Below are 21877 nucleotides of genomic sequence, written 5' to 3'. Positions count from 1 at the left end.
AGCTATCCTCAATGATGTTTAAAAAATAAAGACTTCAAGGGATGTATTTAGACCCATCACATCATGAAACTCTTATTATCCTAGAGGAAAGGCTAGCCTTCTGCAGAACCTTTGGTAATAAAGTTCAGCTTTATTCTGTGTTTGAAGTTATCAGTATCCTTAAAATACAATGCTCTTCTTCAGCTACCCAATCGATAAACATGTTTTGTTCAAACAAAAATGCAAACTATAAGCATATTATGCAGTCCTTCAACATGTAGAAGTTAAGTTGTGTACGAAGCCTTTTCCCAATTTTGTAAGCATTTCGTAAAATACTATCATGACCTACCTCCTTGAAAGACTTCACAATTTCAGTAATTCATTAAGTACTGTAACTAAGTGACAGCAATAAAATTAAGGTGACTGGAGGATTAAGTGAATAATTTTAATGTGATTCAGTATTCTGGTTTTATTAGAATACATTCTCGTCATGCCAAATGACGTTCCCAGTCAATATCATGAATTAGCAAGCTTCACTGTAGAGGTGCAGATGGATTTGATATTTATCACAGCATTTTTTGCTCATATGCTTATACAATACTAACCACACTTTGTACAGGACTGCACTGAATACCTGTATGTGCGATTCCTCTGATTCACAGAAGCTGTTCTAACAGGACTCTGTTGTGAGGGAGCCATATTGCGTGTTGGGCTAGGCACGTAGTCATTTGGTACCACCGGAGGACGTACGGGCTCCAATGTACGATAGGGAGAGTGACGCCTACACAAGGACAAGCATATTTCAGAAGCAAATTAAGATAATACAGACAAAACCAAAGATTTTTTCATTCTTTAAAAGATAGCTACATATTAATTGGTAATGGGAGCTAAAAAAAATAATGTGTTTTTCTGTAAGTTTGCAGTATCTACTTCATAGAATAAGAAAAAACAATTAAGGATGTTCTTCAGGTACTTCTGTCTTCCTATTAATAAACTCTGTGTTGCACATCCCATTATTGTTTTAAACATAATCCACATCTTGTTTTAAAATAAAGCACCACGGTCTGTATGCATACACATAATCACATACCAACAAACAGCATTCATCCCAGTTATAACACATTCTCCTAAGGTCAAAGTCAAGTTCATAGACTTAACAGGAAAGTACTTTTATCACACAAAGCATAAATAATTAATGAACAGTGACACATACTAATTTTCCAGTTGTTTATCACCACCTGTCAAAGCCACACAGTTAATGACTTTTTACTCTAAATTTTGTAGTTGTAATTGTTCTGCAATGATAAAAAGGTTCCTGTTGAGAAAGGCTGATGATGCCCATGTTCTTCTGACAGAAACGTGCCAACTGATATATAAGACACAATCAATATAAGCAGATGCAGATATAACACCTCTTGACCTCTATGAATGGTTAAAATTAAAAAAAAAAAAAAACCACAAAAAACAAAAACCCCAAAACAAAAAATCCCCACTCTACAGAAAAAGAAAGAATCTTTCCTTTTTTCCCTTCTGTTCACCAAAGCTGTTTAAACATTAGGTAACTGCACTTACCCAATAGTTCCTTTTCCAGACATCGGTGGACTCGGTGGCTTCTGGGTGGGTGGTGTTGTACGAGGCAGCCCACCCATCTTCATATTCTGTGTGCTGACCTGCATGAAAGAACGGGGAGAAAAATGGCCTTCACTAAGCTCAGCTTCTAGAGGGAGAGACACTGAGATGCCTTTAGCAATTAACTCTAAATAGGGGAAAGTTTAAACAAATAAAAAAAATTGAGAGGCCATGCATTTTATTTGCAATTTCCACTCTGCTAGAAGTCAAGAGTTGCGCTCAAAGGACTCTTTATTACATAGAGTTTTTAAAAGTTGTATATGCAAAAAGTAAATTTGCCTTTAGGCTATCACATAAACATTAAATCACATACAATACAGACACTGTACCTAACTTGGTTAAACCTCCCAGACATCTTTTGAGATAAAGGCAGTTATTTCGAGTCGCACTACTGAATGGTAAATTTGCAAAAATAATTTTTAATACTCTTTAAAAATACTAAGGTTACTAATAGGCCACAATTTAATGTAATTCATACAAAAATGGAGAAATCAAAGTAATCTCTAAATATGATCCATTAATGTTTTAATGTTTTCACGGTACATCAACATTTTTTAAGATAATATTTACTGTAGATATTATTTATGTATAAGTAAACATAGAGAAAAAGCTATATGGAGAAAAATACAAAGATGTACTTTTTCTCCCCACCAGATTTGTAGCAATTTAATCTCTAAGAATTGATAAATAAATGGACAGGTAGAAAAATATTTAGCTGTGATGTGATGTAACTGCAGTTGTCTCCTCCCCCTCTTTCAGGCTAAAATACTAATGAAGTAACTTTTATATAAAAGAATTTACTCTAAATTCTTTAAAAACCTCATCGGCATTCCTGACTGATTGATCAGTCTAGGAATCGTAATTAATTGTTACCAATGTAGGCATTTTGCTTATTGGTATACTGCCAGCCACAGATAATTCTCTCAATGTATGCACCCTTACAGGAATCAGTACATGGTCTTCTCACAACTCTCTGTTCAACAGCTTTGATTTACAAATGCTCAAACGGTTGCTTTGACACAGATATAGTCAATAAACCTAAATAAGTATGCTCACGTCCCTTCTTCTGTTGTTCCTGTCATGGTCTATTTCATAGCGTTTATTTCCAAAATATAAGTCTTGCCTACTGCCCCATCTCCCATATAAAAAAGGCACAGTGATCAGGCACTAAGAGTATTTGCCAACATCATTAAAGGCAAATTACTCCTTTAAAATTTGACTATAACAACTCACTTAAAACCCTGGCAATGTTTAGATTTGTGAATTGATAAATATTGATGACAGTGTAAAGAGTAATATATTCAGTATTCTAATCCACTGAAACTTGATTCCCTGGCTCTAAATAATCCCAGTGCTATCACATTTTCAATCTGCTGGGAGGCAAAGAACACCAAGCATTGGAAGAGGTTTTTTTGTTAAATTCAAAAACAGATGTTTGGATTTAGTTGTGCAAGAGTACTTTGTAATGTCAATTTAAGACAAAATTCTTTTGCACAGCATTATAGTCCTTTAAGCCAACTCTAAGCAACAAGAAATCTAAAGTTAATTCAAGTGAGGGATGAGGTAAGCACTGAACTACAACTACTGGAAGGGAAGAGGGAAAGTGTAAAATGAAGTATATTTTATTCTATACACGGAACATTAAGAAATAGCACAACATCTGAATTATTTTTTTAAAGTTGCAGCACCCCCTGTAATTCCTCTTTCATTAAAGACACCTGCTTCACGCAACTTATTTGAGCTGCCCAAAAAACCCCCCAAAAAAACCAAAACACCACTTTAATTAACCACTTTCTGCATTGTCACGCTGTATTTCAAACGGCCCATTAAGCATAGTGGGGCAGGGGTTTCACATATCTTTAGATGACAGCAAACTTAGACCAATCTGTGTGCCCCGGAATAGTCCATTTAGGTGTTTTAACTGGCTACACTATTGTTTCTGACTAGATGATGTAACCACTAGCCATGACCTTAAAATTAACACAGAATTCAATATATTTAACCATAAAGAAGCTTATTATTTGTATACAATCATTGCAGGAACAAAAATGAAGTTTTAGGCTTCCGTGTAGCTAGAGCTACATGAAAAGAAAGGACAGTAGAGGTAGAGGATGCAGCGACATCACACAGGATACAGTAAGGAGTGGAAGTAATACTTGCCTAACGCAGAACTCCAGTGACTGCTAGTAACTTTCATTAACACCGCGAATAAACATATCCTTGACATAGGATGGGAAAAAAGCTTTAGAAACTGTGGCCAAAGAAAAAGTGATCCTTTTTCAGCCAAGAAACTTCAGTCATAAAGCTGCTGCCCTTAAGAAAGACTAAATGGAAAGATGGGGAAAACCATTCCCAGAGTTTAGTTTCGGGCTCTTTGAAATGACTTTTCAACATTGAAACCATAATGTTCAAAGAGCAAATAATTAAATTCAAAGGGCTGTCTTCAAATCTGACAGGATCCGTGGCTTTAAGATCAGCTACTGAAGTTAAACAAACCTCTCTGAGTAACTTCCCCTTTGACTTATGGCTAAATAATCACAGAAGAGAAATGAAGAATATAAAATTATTCCAACAGTTCTGATCAAAATGGACAGATCTGTGGAAATAATATCATGCAAGACACTAAAAAAAGGTTACAAACTTCCTTGAGGAAAGAAAAAAAAAGAGACAAACATTTAAAACTATAAAAGTTGCAACTTCAGATGAGATACAAACGTTGTAACATTTCCAACTGTCCCCTTCTATGCAGACTTCTACTAGGAGAAAAAAAAAAAAAGGAAATAAAAAAGAAAAGCCATTAATGCCCCCCCCCTTGCAAAACTTTACTGTATTGCCTTTTCCATTTTGCACATCTGGTTGCAAAGATAGTTTCCATACACAAATCCTCATCCTCATCCACACACATCCCTCTTACAAACTTCAAAAATCCAAAGCAACCATTAGAACTCAAGGTCACGTTTGCATTTGCTGTCGAGTTTCAAAAATCCATTTTCTGGAGAAAGTCGGGATTTGTCAGAAGTTACACTGTTTCTGACGACATTTCCCCTAGCTCCAGACAGCTGCAACTATCCAGATGCAACTGGTTTAATTAGAGGGTGAAAGCAGAGGAATGCATCTGTCCTTGGTGACTGGTTTGACTGCAGGACCCCACAGATCTGTGGTTGGTTTGTCATTAAGAGCTTGCAAATTCTTTTAGAAAATTGTGTGGCAAAACAAAGCCTGCAACCAGAAACACAAAGGAGTATCTCTGCCTTTGCTCACAACCGTCAAAACAGTGAATCACTGTGCTAAAAAAAAAGAAAAAATTAAGATAGGTGGTAATGATTTGGGCACAAAGCTCAGAAAAAAACCCATCTGACTGTTCTAAAAGCAGGAAGACAAGCCTGTGACCAGACAAGCAGTGCAGAGGGTAATGCAGGGATTTTTCCAATTCTTTTTTTGCCTCTTCCCACGGAAGCAAAAAAGTAGACAATAATACTAACTGAAATTACATGGAGGAACACCAAATAATTCTAGGGAGATCTTGTATAAGTTCTTTTTCCACTGGATACCTTGCAGAAGCTTTTTATATGAGAATTAGCAAGCAACACATTACAGAAGTAAATGCCTTCTAATCAAAGCTGTAACTCTGTCAGCACCGGGGCTGGGATTTGACGCTTTGCTGAGGAAGAAACTGTATAAACAATTTAAAATAAGCAGATCCTTGGTAAGTAGCACATCCCGGAGGATGCTCTGAGATCCAGCTCCACAGTGACAGCTATAAAATGAACTGTAAAGAAACGGACCACTGTGGATCATTCTGTTTAAAAAGGGTACAACAGTATTTCATCCAGTATTTTCTATATTGAGCTACACTATCAGTTTTAGAAAGCTAACATCTGATGACTTCAGGACATGATATAGGACTGACTAGAGTCCTTAGAAAATTATCATTTTAAGTTTACTTTTTTTGCATAATTAAGACTTTTTTGTCCAATTTCCAGTTTTGGCAACTAGTTTTTCACAGATTCCAGTGATTAAATCACCTTCTTATGGTCCTACATATGACTGAGTTTCCTTCATATTTACATTTTTATAAACATTTAACAGACTCAGCTTCTTTAGCACTCCATCCATATAAGAAATTTGTAGGGAAATAAACTGGTTAAAACGGAGGAATCATGCAGTTTATTCCAGTCAATTATTGGGAGTGTTTTCATGAGCAAAAAAATTCACTGAATAAGAAGTGCAGAAATACATAGTTAGTCAGATATAAAAGCTGGTCATCAGATGTGCAAAAACTATTTGCACCAGTGCACCTTAGTATCTAGGTGGCTGTGAGGCACTTACCTGCAACAAAGATTTCAATCCACATTTTTCCTCTTCTGAACATCTCATTGCCAGTTGAATTACCAAAACCAAAAAAGTGCTTTGGTTTTTTTCCCCAAAAATCCTGAATACCAGACATTCCACACAATCAAACCTCAGGAGAAGCTACTTTCTAAAGCCAAAATTGACTCAGCCCAGAAATTTTTCAGTGGTGCTTTATGGTCACATCGGATTTTCTAGAACTTTCAGAATGTCAAAAGAATCAACTTTTGCCCAAAATCTACTGAGAAGAAGTGTCTTATCAATGATGTTCCATGGATTATATTCAGAAACTTCAAGCAGCTGCCCAACCTTGAGCAATTTTATAACTGACTCCAGCGAAAACAACCCAAGGCCAAATGCAAACTACCTTCCCATGCTTTGCTTCATCTTGTTAACGCTACAGAGAGGATGAACAGATTTTCGGCCCGTCATCTGCTACCTAAAAATGCCTTTTCAGGCTATGCTCAACCACTCGAATACTTACTCTGCATGTCTAATTAAGCCGTATGCTTATAAGTTGATTAACCAGTTGATATGGAAGTGAAATGGCTAAATTTCAACACTGTCTTGGCAAATGACCACAAGTAGAAGCTTCAGCAAGTAAGTTTACTTATTTTTACCACATCCACCTACCTAAAGTAATTTAAGAAGCAAGTCTGGTAAATTCCAAAAGGCTTAAACAATGTCATTTTCAATTGATTTGCTGACAGGAGGATGCTACAGATACTCCTCTGACTTGTAATTTTCTTCAAAATCTGTTTAAAATTTAAATTTAAGCTACCCAGACACAAGCATAGTTAGCCCTGCTAACTAGCCCAGTCAGTTTAATATTTTAACTCTCAGCTAAGACTAAGGTTTCTCAGCAGCCATGAAAAATAAATGCAGACTAATCACTTCATATCCAATCTGTCATAAGTGAAGTAAAATTATTATTTGCACAGATCTAGGGTTAATAGCCGCCTTTTAGTTTTCTTCTTTTGGGCTGATGTACAGTGACTACAGTGAGACTTAAAGAATAACTTACGTCCACCGAGAGGTGCTGCTCTGCTTTTTGCCCTTTTTGGTTTTTTTTTTAAACCCTCATGCTTTGGCAATGAGAAGCTGATTGACATACTGTGATTTCCCAAATCAAACTTCTGATCAGGTAAAAATAAAGTAAAAATAAAGAAGTATTTTAATTGGCATTATAACAAAAATATGTTCTTTTCATTCCAAACCTACAAATAGAAAAAAAAATTCTCCGAAAAGCTGAAAAGACTCTTATCACCACTGCAGATGATGCACAGATATGGCAGTTCACACATCATCTATAATTATACAATTTCAAAATTTTTTTTAGGATGGTCATTACTTGTTTATAACTGCAACTGCAGAGAGCAACAAAGAAAACTGAGTTTGCAAATTGTTTTTTTTTTTTTTAATCACTGAGAAAACCACCACCAATATGAACTGTGCCCAGAATAAGGCATATGCAGCATTAGAAGTATCCATTTTGTATGGATAGATAGAAAGAGCCAGGGAGGAGATATATTTAGCAATTCTCAAGTAAAATGCATTTAAACACTACGTGATTTGAAATACTGTACCTCACACACTTATGTAAAAAGGTATTTCAAATGACATGAGAGAAATCTCTCATTTATTAAGCATTTTCCATTGTGATAAGATGTGCTACATACACTTAAATACCTTACTAAAAGTACCATCTGGCCAATTCCATAGGGACATCCCTGGGATATCTACAGTAATACCTGGTTTTACAAGCAATCTTTTCAGGAACGTGCAGGATTTTTAGCTTTTTCCAGTCATGCAAAATATTTCACATCAACTTGGAACTTCATTTAATTAATATACTCACACTACATATTAGTATTCTATGTTCTAAAATACAGACGCCTCTCTAAAACTGTGGCTGATGCTACTAAAAAACTTTCGTTCCCCCTTTCCCCAAACCAGTAGCACTTCAGGCGGGTGATGATATCACAATACTCAATAAAGGTTATAAACCTATCTATTAATTAATGTGCTATGAACTCCAACATAGTATCATGTAACTTCATTTAACTGCTTGTCTAATTGATTTGATGCTTTTTATTGCTACTTCTGTAGCCACTAAGGCTACTAACATTTAAACCTCTGTAAGATCATTGAGAATTTGACCTACTTCAGTCTGAGTTCTTTGATGCACTATTCAATATTCAACTAAATAAATCACTCAGCTTGTTGTTTAAGAGTTATTAAATATTTTACAAAACTATGAAATTTGTGACAATTTTCATATATGAGTGCCTCAGTATTTAAATAGTGCAAGCAGTTTCTGAAAAAAATAAGGATACTGCAACTTTAAAAAATAATATACAGATTTGAATTTGTTATGCACCTTTGGAGCTCATGATCTGAGCAATCTCACACTGAAACATTAATCCAAATCAAATCATAACTTACACCGTATATAGGATAAAAAGAATATTACACAGGGGGAGGCTCATATTCAGCTGCTATCTATTGCCTATATCTTTTTGTCTACACCAGGCCAGCACAACATTCCTCCCTTGTAAATGATCTGGTAGATACGCTGAAGGCAATCAATATTTTGCCACAAAGCTTTTAAAATGAACTGTGTTAGCTTCCTTACATAAATAAATCAATTTATGTCACAAAATGTTTATCTGCAATGAAATCATTCAACAGGAGGTTGGATACATGGGAGGGAGGGCAGGTGTTGTTTTAAACAATCAGTAACATTCATGTTAACCATCTCCCCGTGTGTAATAGTCTCAGAAGAATAAGAATGGATATCCAGCCCTGGGATTTCTTACCTTAAATCTAAGCAACCACTTAATGCATAAATGGAGCAAATAAAAGAGGTAAGGAAAAAAAGCATTGAAAGGTTAGTTGGAACTTCAGGATATGAAGAGAAAGGAAAAGAAAGAAAAAAGTTAAGCATTCAGCATTAACAAAATAATGTATCAGTAGATCATAGAAAGAGTGGTTAAAGCAGAATGTGTTATGAACAAAAGATTTTCAAGCTGAAAATTTTAATATACGTTGACTGCACAGCCTTTATATTAACACCTTAAGATTAATGCTCAAATGCTTGCACACTGTTTACTCAAGTTCTTACAGCGCTAACAAAAAGTGAGCTGCTTTCAGAATGGATCATGAGATCTAGATGGATTAACTGCAGAGATTAATTTATTTGATCTGTCAAAGAATAGCCTTATCAATACCCTGAGCTCATTTGAATTGTTACATGCATATGTACAGCTAGCTGAAACAGAAGCCTCTAGACTATTAAGCTAATATATGTTCTTTCCTGGACAATGCTGTTAGTTAACCCTTAACCTGATGCCATGAGGTATCTCTTGAATAAAGATCAAGAGCAAATAATTACATCTTGTAAGAAGTACAGCACTCTACATGGATACAGCACCACATATCAGTATTTTCTAAACTATATATATTAAGACATTAACGAAGAGCAAAATCTTCTTTTAAAGCCTAAGTGCTAACCTTTTTGACATTAAGTCCTAAATCTTACCGGCACAATACCATGTATCTTCTTTCCCCATAATATTTTTTTCAGAATACTAGTCCTTTCATTTCAATATCATGTGATCTTTTTTTTAGTTCATATCATCTAAATGTATCGTTACATTTCTTACACATTTTGTAACACCGAACATTAAATATGCAGAATCTCAACAATGGAGCATCCAGAGTGACTACTACATAGACCCTAACATATTAAAAAAGAAACATAATCTGATTTACTAGAAAATATCCTGTCTTTGAGTTTAAAGTTCCATGGATCTATTAATCAAAACAGTCTCTGTTTCACATGGCTACACTGGAAAACCAGGTCCCCCTACACTGGCCAGAGAGAGTGGGCAGTTACATTACAGGGTCCACGAGCCGAGACTTTTTCCTCAGCAGCATTGCCTGATAATGACAGTGCCCTAAGACACACCACTTTGAATGGATCAAACTAAAGAACTCTTTGGAGGGAAGAACAGATGGGAAGACTTTGTAACTCAGGAAGCATTTGAAAAAATTGAAAGCAAGTCTCTTCCAGACAAAAGGTTCTTTAGATTTTTTCAGCATTGTAGCTTCAGGGAGGGAAGATAAGGAGGGACTGCTAGAATTATATAGTAGCACTTAAATTTTCTCTCATCTATTAAGAAACCATATTGTAGAGCACCTTTTCCTGAAGATGGTATCCATTAATGCTTTGAATTCTGAGCAGAAGGAATAGGTGCTTAAGTCTCTATACTACTCCTCTCAACATGGCATACTGGATTTCTTGGCCAAGGATGCTCCTATTTTCTCCTGTATTATTCTCTGTCCAGCCTGCCATCTTTCTCAGGGGTTGCAATGAATGCTTGCTGCATTAGCTCTTTGATTGTCCTGAAAATGCTTAATTCTGGTCCAAGTAATAGAGGAGAAGCCCTATAGCAGAAAAAGCAGAAAGAGGACAAAGAATGCAGACTGAGGCACCCTAATGTTAACTGGAACTCCTGAATACCCATTGGAAGGGAAAAATGCCACAGCTCAAGCAATAAAGAGCTATAAACAGGCAAATTTAAAGCTCCTACCCTTTTTCTTTTTTTCTCTTTGTTCTCCAGCCAGAGATCTAGTCAACTACTCTGTAGTTACTCGAGCAGAATGAAACCAACAGGTTCATAAGCACAACTGGCCACTTTGTCCCCACCAGCAAAAGAGTGCTTCTTTCTTCTGTGCTGAACACAGGATTAACCCGATTGGAAAAGATCTGTGGATCTTAATGTTAAGGATAGCATGATGTAAAGTTCTTTGCTTATTGTTTCACAAGTACACAATATTTTTTCATTTTCTAGATAAATATAGTACATTGTAAATATCATTTATAAGATGTTTCAAGCATATCACAAGCATAACAAATGGATGCAAATATGCATTTGAGTCATCAACCATTTGATGAACCATGTTCTTTCAGAAGAACGTAATTCATTGCATCACAGTCAGTATCATTCTGCCACATTGAGGTAAGTGGGACATCAATTATAATGGTTTAGAGCCAGTGCTAAATAAGATTGTGCTGCAGAGCAATTAAAAACTATTCTTTAATGAGTTCTAAAATAATCTCATTAAAACAAAAGTGATCATTAAAATATTAGTAACAGTAATCCTACAGGTTAATATGCTCCATCCATATCCAGAAGGAGTTCTGCTGACCTGCATAAATTCAAAATTTGTAAGAAATGGCACTAGATTTTAATACAAGACTGGTAATAATTTCCTGGTCAAAACTGTAGCTATTAATGCTGAGGGTTTTTTGTTTGTCTTGGTTTTCCAAATCAAGCTTAAAGAGTCACTTCTCTATTTTAAATCTGTTTAGGGTTACAAACTGAGTTTGACTCTTTTGGTAAGAAATGGGGAAAAAAGACTTTTCTGTTAAGAAACAGGCTGTTGAGAAAATGTTGAGTAAAATAGCTTGGGAAAGATATTTAAATAGCACTGTTCAGATTTTGAATTTTAAGAGTTTGGTTAAACAACTTATTGCCATTTAAATGACTATCCAAACAGACCGTTCAAATTGAACAACATAGATGGCCTAATGCAGTTAGGTGTCAAGCAAAAGAAATTCTGGTGTACTTTCACTGGAAGAAGCATCTTACCTTACTGCTACTTAGCAGGTTTACAGATTTGTTAGTTTGTCATGTAAAATTGACACTGCTTTGTGTTATTTACCTTTCTTCTCCTGGAACTTTAATACTGTCAGTGTTCTCATTTCCGTATTTGTTTTCCTGGCAGCACAAGTTAACAATGAGCTCACACCTGCTGAGACTGTATTTACATTCAGGTTGTGCTTTTAAAAAACGTATATCTAATCTCACACATGATATTACTGCTGTTGTGTACACTGATCTAACAGTTGCATACAAGAGCCATCAGTTGTGTCTCAGTCTGATCTTTGCCCTGAAATTCCTTTTTTTTTCCTAGTCTTAAAAGGGAGGACCAGCTGGCTTCAAACTTGTCATGAATATTCCCATTCTGAAACCCCATATGGCACAAAAGTTGTAGAGAGCTGACTTTAACAAAGCACGTCACAGGATATGGGTATAACTAACTCTGACAGAAAGAAGAAAAGGAAGCACATAATACTTCTCATGCAAACCCTTTCTTCGGGTAAGCTTCAAAGTAAACCAGTGGCAATTACAGCTGGATCATCCTTTGTGGTGCTAATTCAGGCATAAAAGTGACAGTCATTAGCCTTTCAGTCCCCAGGTATATCCCTGGCAACTAATTCGAACAATAATAGCAGCATCACACAAGTAGGGATTCAGAAGCATTTTAAAAGGTGAGACCCATAGTCCCAAATATGCTCAGAAATAAGATTCAGTGGGTTTGCAAGGTTTAGACGTACGGGGGCAAGGGAACCGGTACGGGGCAAGTGCAAATTGGACAGGACTCCTCTTAAGTTTATAGACAAACTGGCCAGGCAAGGAGAAACTGGTATATTACCATGAAAAGCATCAGGTTATTTTGAAAATATACAAAGACAATGTATTTGCAGTTTGGCTGTTTTAACAATATCACCTACCTTCACTCCATGTCCAATATCATCTAGAATTGTATAATCAATAGGTTTCCTGATGTAGCGAACTGGTCGCTCCAAGTTAGCTGGTGCAATGATTTTGTGAGTTCTTGAGGTGTTTTTGTTTGTAGTCAAGATACCAATTTCTCTTCTAGCAACTTTCTCTTTGTGAATGTCCACCGTCTACAAAAGACGCAGTGTATTTACTAACAGTGGTATGCATTTGAATACAGAGTCAGTATAAAAAAAAATTGAATCAGTTCCAACGTTTCGAAGATCTCTGTATACTGTGCTAAACATATCACTACATATACTTGATTACATCATTTTTGTTCAATTTACTGTTGAACTTGCCACTTCTAAGCCCACACTAATAGCCACAGGTTCTTTGGGTTTTAGGTTACTCTTTACAGTTCAGCAAAATTGCTTCTCCTTTCCATTCGTAGTAGTTCCCATGAATTTACTGACACTGTTTTATATGATTCTTTCAATTATCCTTTTTAATTTTACAATTGCTTTCTAAGCTTGTCTTTGAAATAGTCTCTAACTAGATGAAGTGTAAGGATAGCTTCCCAAACCTTAACTTTTATGACGTGAAAAACAAACCATAAGCACCTTTTCTTACACTGTAAACCAGTTTGCTAAACTAGGACTGGTAGTCATATGACAGAATAAAATTTCACTCAGACAAATCAACAAGGTATTTCAGTCATTACAAATCAGTCATTACGAAGTAATGATTGGATTTTAGAAGGTGCTCAGTACTAATTTATCCACAATAAAGCCAGTGGTTAAGCCCAGTGCCTTCCCTTGGAATGCCCAAATCCAACACTGAAAATCCCCCCCTCTACACATTACAATGAGTACCACAGGAGAATCTCCAGTGGTACAAAGCCCTGCTGAAAATTTATTGCCTACAAACGTACTTGAATCTTGTTTGGTAACAAGACTATGAAAAAGTTACCAAAATGTCTATCTATCCCTCCCAGGAAAATAAAATCTCTTAAATCATTGTGCACAGAGTTGCTTGCATCATTTAAAACAAAAATAATTCCTTCTTCACAAAACAGATTTCCTTATAGGAAAATTGCCAGAGTTGTGAACAAAGTTTTTAGCTATAGGGTAAAATAAAAAGTAAGAAAACATCCAGAATCACCACCATTGGGATTTCTAAACATTCATAGGATTTCTTGCTACCACTTTAGTGATTATGAATGGCATCAGAAAGACTTTTCACAGTTAGGAGACAGGCTCTGTAGTAACTAAGGAACAGGTACAAATGAGAATTCATTTTGATAACACACATTTTTTAATTTTATTTTTACTGTGGGCAGGAACTGGGGCAGTGGGGTTGGTTACACTGTTTTACCCTTTTGTTTGTGCTACTGATAGCAAAACAAGCTAAATGGACCCTGTATTACCTTGTGCAATCATCACAACTTTTAAAGCTACAAACATTTTTAAAAAACACCACTTCCAAGAAGTTGTTTCTTCACATTCTTTCCAGAGAAGAATTTACACAAATACCAGGGGCATTATAAGGAAGCTTAAATTACTATCTATCAAGATTACCTAGTATTTCCCAGCAACATATTTTCAAGATCCTGCAACTTTGCTAAAATTAAGCACCGAATACAGCTTTTTCATGTACATTTCTGCCACCTCTAGTACCACCTGCCTAGAACTGTAAGGTTTCTACTAAAGCTGCACAGCTATTTCTTAAAACAAAGCTACAGAAAAATAGATTATTCAAGGTCAAAATACGTTGGCAACCCTCTCTTTGGAAAGCTTGAGTTTGTTGAGCAACAATTTGAAATTTAATAGGGGTAGTTAAACTATCTGGGACACATCCTCCATCACTCTCACACAAACCCACCCAGATCTGGCCAATATATAAACTCTGTAGAAATTCACAGTGCATACAAGCTTAACAGAAACACATATATTTCTACGACTACTTAACATCTAAAGCGCTCTCCAACCAATTTTTCCAAAATCCTTCCTGAAGCTCCCTGTGATGAGCAGGTCTATATATCATCACCCAATACAACAGTAGTGTGGATCAGATCTTCACAGCTCTTACGATATTATCAACTGTACAAGCACCAGTGCAAACAGAGCACATAAACATGTTCCAGGCCAGAGTACCAAAAGTGTACCGTTCTGCATCAGGGTAAGATTCAGTATTTTATCTTCCATCACAGGTTTTTATCCCTTCTCTGTGACAGACCCTTGCTTTTGCAGCACAGTGGAAGGAGAAGTTCTGGAACAAGTAGCAGTCATACTGAAGAAATCATCTACAGAATTCTCACCTCATCTGTTGAGGAGTTACAAAGCACATACTTTCTTGATAAGCTAACGGTATGTGATTGCAACAACTTGGAGGACAGTCTCATGTTTAATACCACTGGAGAATTCAATGTCTACAATTATCTCAGACTTTATCTGTGATCTGGACATGTGACTAGAGAACTGCAGAAACCTTACACTGACTCTTGTATGTTCTTTGTCTCACAGGCCTCTGATACCATTTGCTAGAATGTTAAACAACCTCAGCTGCAACAGTAGCTGCACCTCCAACGCTATATGATGTTTCAAATGTACTGAAACATCAAAATCTTATGGGTCTGAATCTGGTCATTCAAAACTAGTGTATGCCTTGGACACTACACCCTCAAAGCCTAAATTTCGATCAACAAATCAGAAATAAAGTGATTTGTTCAGTGTTGGCAAGATGATTTCTTCCTTTGCATTTCAAGAGCTTCACCTCTGCAATTTTAAAGATTTTTTTTTAGTATTTTCTTATGCATTTATCTATAAATGCAATGTGAGTACAGATATTTAATGCACATGTTATTGGAGCAATGGTACCTTGGCACTGTGGAAACTTGTTTCCATGAATGAAAAGCAAGTTTTTTTAATTATTCATAGGAGTTGTGAGTACAACCAGTTTCCTTAAGGACTATGGTGATCAGTGAAGCATGACTACAGTAACAAACAATGAAATGTATAAAACCTAATTAAAACCTCTAGCTCATCTAATGGGAATTCTCTTGCATGATGACTCAGAACATCTCTTTTACCTTGAATAGCTATGGAATGACTGAGACTATAAAAACGGCATCTAATTCTGGTACATATTCCTAAATTTGTATTGAAAAGCATTTTTCTGGCAGGCAGGTTTTTCAAAAATTCCGTTTTCTTACTTAGTAGACTACTGGAGTCATAAGATCTTACGACACCTATAAAACAGCAGAAAAGAACATTGAGGTATTTGATTAGTAGCGAAGGGAACAAAGATTAACCTGATACTAAATAAAATGAAAACATTTATCCTCAGCATACAGGTAATTATCGCCTCCAGTACTAGCATAAATCCCTTAAGTGAGACAGGAGAATGCTAGTAGAATGTTTATTTAGCAGTTTCGAAACTTCTACTGAGAAGTTTTTGGGGCTAGAGCTGGACTAACAAAACAGCTGGCTTAGAAAGTCTGTCAGGAAAAGAAGATGGGATACAGTGTTGATAATACAAGGATGTTATTGCTGAGGACAGAGTCAAGGTGTTTTCTGCTTCTCATACTACCCCACCAGAGAGTAGGCTGGGGTACACAAGAAGTTGGGAGGGGACACAGCTGGGACAACTGACCCCAACTGACCACAGGAATATTCCATACCATGCAACATCATGGTCAGCATATAAAGCTGGGGGGAGGCTGGCGAGGGGGCTGCTGCTTGGGGACTGGCTAGGCAGTGGTCTGATGGTGGCTAGTAATTGTTTTCATTTGCATAACTTGTCTTTCTGGGGTTTTATTTCTCTCTCCTTATATTTTCCTTTTCATTACAATTTATTATCTTTAGCATTATTATTATTTATTATTGTTGTTGTTGTTATTATTGTTATTATATTTCAATTCTTAAACTGCTTTTATCTCAAACCACAAGTTTTCTCACTTTTACCCTTCTGATTCTCTCCCGACAACCTGCTGGGGAGGGAGGGAGTGAGCAGCTGTGTGGTGCCTAGCTGATGGCTGGGGTTAAACCACAACAGCACTTTGAAACTCTAATCTATAGTGACATTTCAGAAATAAAAGTCTCCAGAAGCCTTGATTTCTTCCTCTTCTCAAAACACTCTAATTTAAATTTATCTATTTGTTGTCAGTCTGTTAGTCTGTTTTAAAATTCAGTTAACAAAATCTTAGAAGAAAACGTTGCTTAAATATAGCGTTGCTAAGCTTTTATTTTTTTTTAAATGTAATTCAGTAGAATTTAAACAAACTAACTGCAAATTACCTTGAAAACTGGATTATTACTTTAAAATGAGTAACCGTCTAATTTTGACATGTTAGAAATGTGACATTAATTGCCTCAGTTCAAGTGGTATGTAATTTATACACAAAGGAAGAGGTCATAATGATACAAAAAATGCTGAAAAGCTACTTGCTCCATAAACGAGTAATGTATACGATGGAAAATTAGACTTGCATTACCATTTTTGAAAGAGTTTGGCTATTCTTGTAACTTGCAAGAATAAGACAACTAAAAATGGTTACAAGCCTTTATTGACATCAATGGAAGGTGCAAGTGAACTTCCCTGCAGAGACCAACCAGCTCAGACACGTCGTTACAGTTAAGCTAAGCAGCACATGCTGACTACAGAGAAGTTCAAGTCTGCGGTCTATTCAATACCTTTTCTCACAGCCAATATCATGGGCGTAAGATTCCGTAAAAAGAGGATGAAGCAGATTTGTCCATCTTGCAATGCCACTGGAGATAACTCATCACTACCACTGATCTTTGTGCTTGTTTATATAATTAGCAGCAGAGAAGTTTTAAAGACGACCTTGCTAACTAAGAGTATTTTATAACTAAACCTGAAAAAATATTTCTCATCATACAAATATTAAAACCTGAAAATCTGCCAGATTAATTTAAAGAATTTGGATGTTAGCAACATTTCACAGTCTCTGCTAACTTGGAAAATTTTAACACATTTTTTTTAACAAGTATAAATATTTATACAGATGATCTGTATTTAGGATTTAAATTTTCAACCAAATATGAAACACTGCATATCATCTAGTTCTGGACAAGGTTCAATAAAGCAGATAAGAATAGCTTCATCAGCTTTCAGACCAAATCAAAGTAATCTTAAATTTTAAATCAATAGGATTTAATCACTTGCATAAAAATAGTTTCAATTTTCCTTATTCAGGACCTATATATAATCTGAAAAACCACAAATTATTATCAGTTTCCTTTTCAGCTCTTTGATTAAGTTGGCATACAGAAGGAAACATAGAAAGTGATACAAATTGGCATTCTATCAATGAACAAAGAACTAAAATATTTTATCTTCTAAAGTTAATCACATCTCTTCCAGTTAAAGCAACACTCAAACAACGCAAGCGCTTTTGAAAAAGTTTTCTTGCTAAGAGCCAAATGATTTTGTTCCCTTCTTTGAAGAATGTGTGTAATCCCAAATCAGAATTAAAAGCAGGATTACACATCAAGATATCACAATTTGCATCAGTGTTTTCTAAACTCAAATATCAATACCTACTGACCAAAGCATTAATGCAATAATGCACTGCAAGCAGATGGTAAGTACCAACATGTTTTCTGTTCTACATTACTGACATAATTTCAAGTCAGACTGACTGAAATCATAATTTGGCAATAAGGTATTATACCATGAGATATTTTAAGTGGTACGAGAAACAGTCCACTAAACCTTACACCAAACGCAGAACAGACAGAGGAAGTCTTCTGCAGGTTAGTCTTGTTCCAGGAGAAGTATAATGAAATTTCCTGAAAACAAGTTATTTATTACACAGAAACTGTGACAAAATAAATTAATTTTTTACAGAAAAATAACCACTGGAATTCAGACAGACAATATAGCCATCTACAACATTCATGGGATGAAGCCATTTCTGAATGTATTGAATTCACCTTAATATTAAGTTCCTTGGATCAACACACTTCATGTATATAATATCCAAAATAAAAATACTGTCTGCTTCTCTGATATAATTTCTCTAATGAAGATTTGGGGAGCATCCTCCATACATATGATGCAGACTCAAAAAAAAAACCCAAAACAAAACTCAATTTTCAATGCTACAGCGATATTTAAAAAAAAATAAATTAACTATGTTTTGGTTGTTCAAGTGCAGCCCATGAATTTTGGCAGATACATCTTCTTTAGGTGTTGGGTGCTTGGTAATTTAATGCTCCATTTTAAATAACTAGCCATTTGGTATAAATGCCAAAGATAATCTAACCTAGCATCTCAATCTGCATAAATCTCAGCTTCTCAGAAGGAAAACATTTAAAATGCTATGGCCCTTTTCCCAAAAGCTACTTTACGGAAACTGTGTGACAAAATGAACTTTATACATGTATAAAAATGCAAAATCCAGTGAACTCTGAATATTTTTACTCATATACTGTCTTTTGCATCAGGCTCTCAAATAGTTGAATAGGTGGCATTAGCCTGTCAAGAAGCACATGCATACACACACAAGCACACACACACACATAGACACAGAGGCATACACACACATACACAGAGTAATCTGTGACATTTTCCGGGAAAAAAAATGAATTAACTTATTCATGGACTAACAAGAAGCATGCAGCAGAAGAAATCAAACTTCTCAGCTTATTTCTGAGGATGCAGTTGCATGAGATAACTGAGGCAATCTAATAGTGTACTACTACCAGAAGGGAAAATCTTTCCCACCCCTTCCTTTGCACCTGCTCTTGAATTCATCTGACCTCTCAGTGAGCCAATTCAGCACACTAAGACAGCATAAAATTATTCACTTCTTTTGCTGGTTCAAACCTCTACTAGCTTAGCAATGCTTTCAGCACCAGCAAGTTAACAGATAAGCTCAATCTGTTTATTTCCTACCTTACACAGCTCCTACTTTCAAATGTCTTTCTAAATATCACCATATTCTTTCTTTTCATTTATGACACTATCACATGGAGATCAAGAAACCCTAGCAGCCAAAATGTATTGGTCAAATAAGATACAAAATTTTCAGAAAGGATGCCAACCACCTCTTCAGTAACAAAAAAACAGAAAATGCTGTATATAACTCATAATTTCCTCTTTTATTCCATCATTGGCATATAAACCTCCAATAAATCTATCATCCATCCTCAGCTCATTTTGGCAGTCAAAATTCTCTCATCAACATGGTGATGGGACATGGCTTCCTAATAATAGTAGCTTAGTTTACCGCTGCTCAGAAAAACTGCAAAGAATGGCAGGAGTTCTGCAGTCATACACAAACGTGAAACATTAATTTTGCCTTCTGATCACATCATTGCAAAGTACATTTTATTAAAAAAAGCCAGAAGCAAACTACTTTTGTCTCTATGCTTTTGTCATTAGATGCCAGTATTACAGCAACAGGAAAAGTAAAAAGATGACAAGTATTGTTTTCCACCATCCATTTCATATTTATTTCTTTTAATTTTAAGTGCTGGTAGCCAATAACTACCAAGTCCAGTAAACCACCAAGTAGGAGTTAGAAAGCTTAATCTGTCCCTTAACATAACGTTCTGATTTTTCCATTAGCAATTTTTCTGTCCTTTTCACTTATACAGAACAGACCCCTCTTCAACCAATAAACTAGCCAAGAATACATTTACTCTCTTGTCCTATGCAAAACCCTCACACTAACACAGATAGACAATCACATAATGAGACCCATTCCCAGAATTACTATTAGAAAAAAATGCATCCTTCTGTTTTAAATGTGACTATTTTTCTCATTCACAAAATGTCAGGTGAGAGTTTTACTTGCTCTGTAATTTCAAGAACAAAGAAAAAAAAAATCAGGAAAAAAGTCTCACTTGTGAAATATGGTTGATTGAAGATTCCATGCGCCGAAGCTGGGATGCTTGGATATCCAGCATTTGAAGAACATTGTTGGCCAAAGTGTTGATCAGATAGGCTACGCTTGCTAATGACTGGGTTGTGTAGGCTTTGGTTTCTTCCAGAGCTCGCTGCTTGTCTGCTGACTAAAAGCAGAAATAAAAGGTTTATTTAGTAAAGTCTCTCACACAAAGATTCTTGTCATTAACTCCTTTGCCTGTCTCTAAAAGACAAAGAATTACACAAGTCAAACTAATTCTACATCAAAATTACCATTTTTCCATTCATTCCACAAAAGATACTTTCTATTTCAAGAGTTTCTGTTCTTTATAAAGGAATTAAGCTAGTATACCTGCTCATCTTTTCTTGAAATACTTAAAATGCAACTTCTTATACAGTATTTTAGCAATAAATTTTAAAAGCACTCTGAGATACTTATTCTTGAGTTCTTCTAAACTTTGTACTTCAATTAGATCTTGTAACAGCCTGCAAGGACCTGCCAAATACCATATTCCTCATCTCTCCCAATTATTTAGACCTCATTAATGCCACAAATGGTCGTTCACAGTGAACGAACTATAACTACCCCTTAAAATGGTAGCTGAATAAAATGTGAGAGGAATCATTTTTAAAAAGAACAAGTCCATGTTTTCTTTTTAAATATGTTTTGTGCTTTTCACATTGCCAGTATTTTTTTCTATGAAGAATCAGTATGATCCATTTTTCTAGTAGTAGAACACCTAAAAATATTTAGGCCATCAAGCCAAAATACATCCATTAAAAGTCTAAAAACATGCATACATTGCAAACAACATTAAAAATAATAAGCTAAGAGTCTAGTTGTTGTGGTTTTGTGTTTCTCCTTGAATAATAGTTAACATCACTAAGATCAAATTCAGTGCAAAAAATACAGATTAAAGCAATGGTAAAGCATACAATTAAGATGCTAAGAAAATTTCCAGTTTCCAAGGCTTTGGAATACACTGAATTTAACTTTCAGATGATCTTTAGCCACCTCACGGGCTGATAGTGCTATTTCTAAAGCAACAGTTGACTAATGTTCTCTAATCCCACCTGCCATTTTAATATTGTATTTCATAATTTCCTTTCCTTTACATATTATTCACAGAGGTTGGGTATTATTCAAGAAATGTGCTTTTATTAGAGGGGGAATACAAAGTCAATTCCATAACTTTCAGCACAAGCTGAATCCACCATCCAATTTATTGTATGTACCTTGTGAAACACTGAAAGTAAGCATTTCAGGAAAATAATTCTTACAGCCCAAGATATTTCCTTAGACCTTGTAGTAAGACTCTTAAAAGAAGATTGCTAGCTTTCAAGAAAAAAAAAAGCAAACTCACATATAAACACAGACACAGGACTTCAGTTAAATGCTCACGTGAAAGATACTCAAAACTTTTTCTTTCCTAGCAACCTCTCCTGTGTCC

General features: G+C 35.6%; 1 protein-coding gene across 6 annotated transcripts in view; it reads right to left on the bottom strand.

Annotated features, from left to right (window-relative positions):
• Positions 1-21877, bottom strand: part of ABI2 (abl interactor 2) — a 72720-nt gene that overhangs the window by 20857 nt on the left and 29986 nt on the right. For 4 of the 6 annotated variants that reach the window (XM_054210042.1, XM_054210043.1, XM_054210037.1 and 1 more), the window contains exons 2-5: positions 20405-20572; positions 12542-12718; positions 1552-1649; positions 614-760 (exon numbers count right to left, since the gene is read on the bottom strand). In XM_054210042.1, coding sequence (XP_054066017.1) covers positions 614-760; positions 1552-1649; positions 12542-12718; positions 20405-20572 — 590 coding nt within the window. The remainder of the gene's footprint in view (positions 1-613; positions 761-1551; positions 1650-12541; positions 12719-20404; positions 20573-21877) is intronic. The other 2 variants (XM_054210040.1, XM_054210041.1) reach the window with 1 other exon arrangement.

The sequence above is a fragment of the Rissa tridactyla genome, chromosome 7 (assembly GCF_028500815.1).
Source record: "Rissa tridactyla isolate bRisTri1 chromosome 7, bRisTri1.patW.cur.20221130, whole genome shotgun sequence".
NCBI classification, from domain to species: Eukaryota; Metazoa; Chordata; class Aves; order Charadriiformes; family Laridae; genus Rissa; species Rissa tridactyla.
This window is presented reverse-complemented; position numbering and strand designations above follow the sequence as displayed.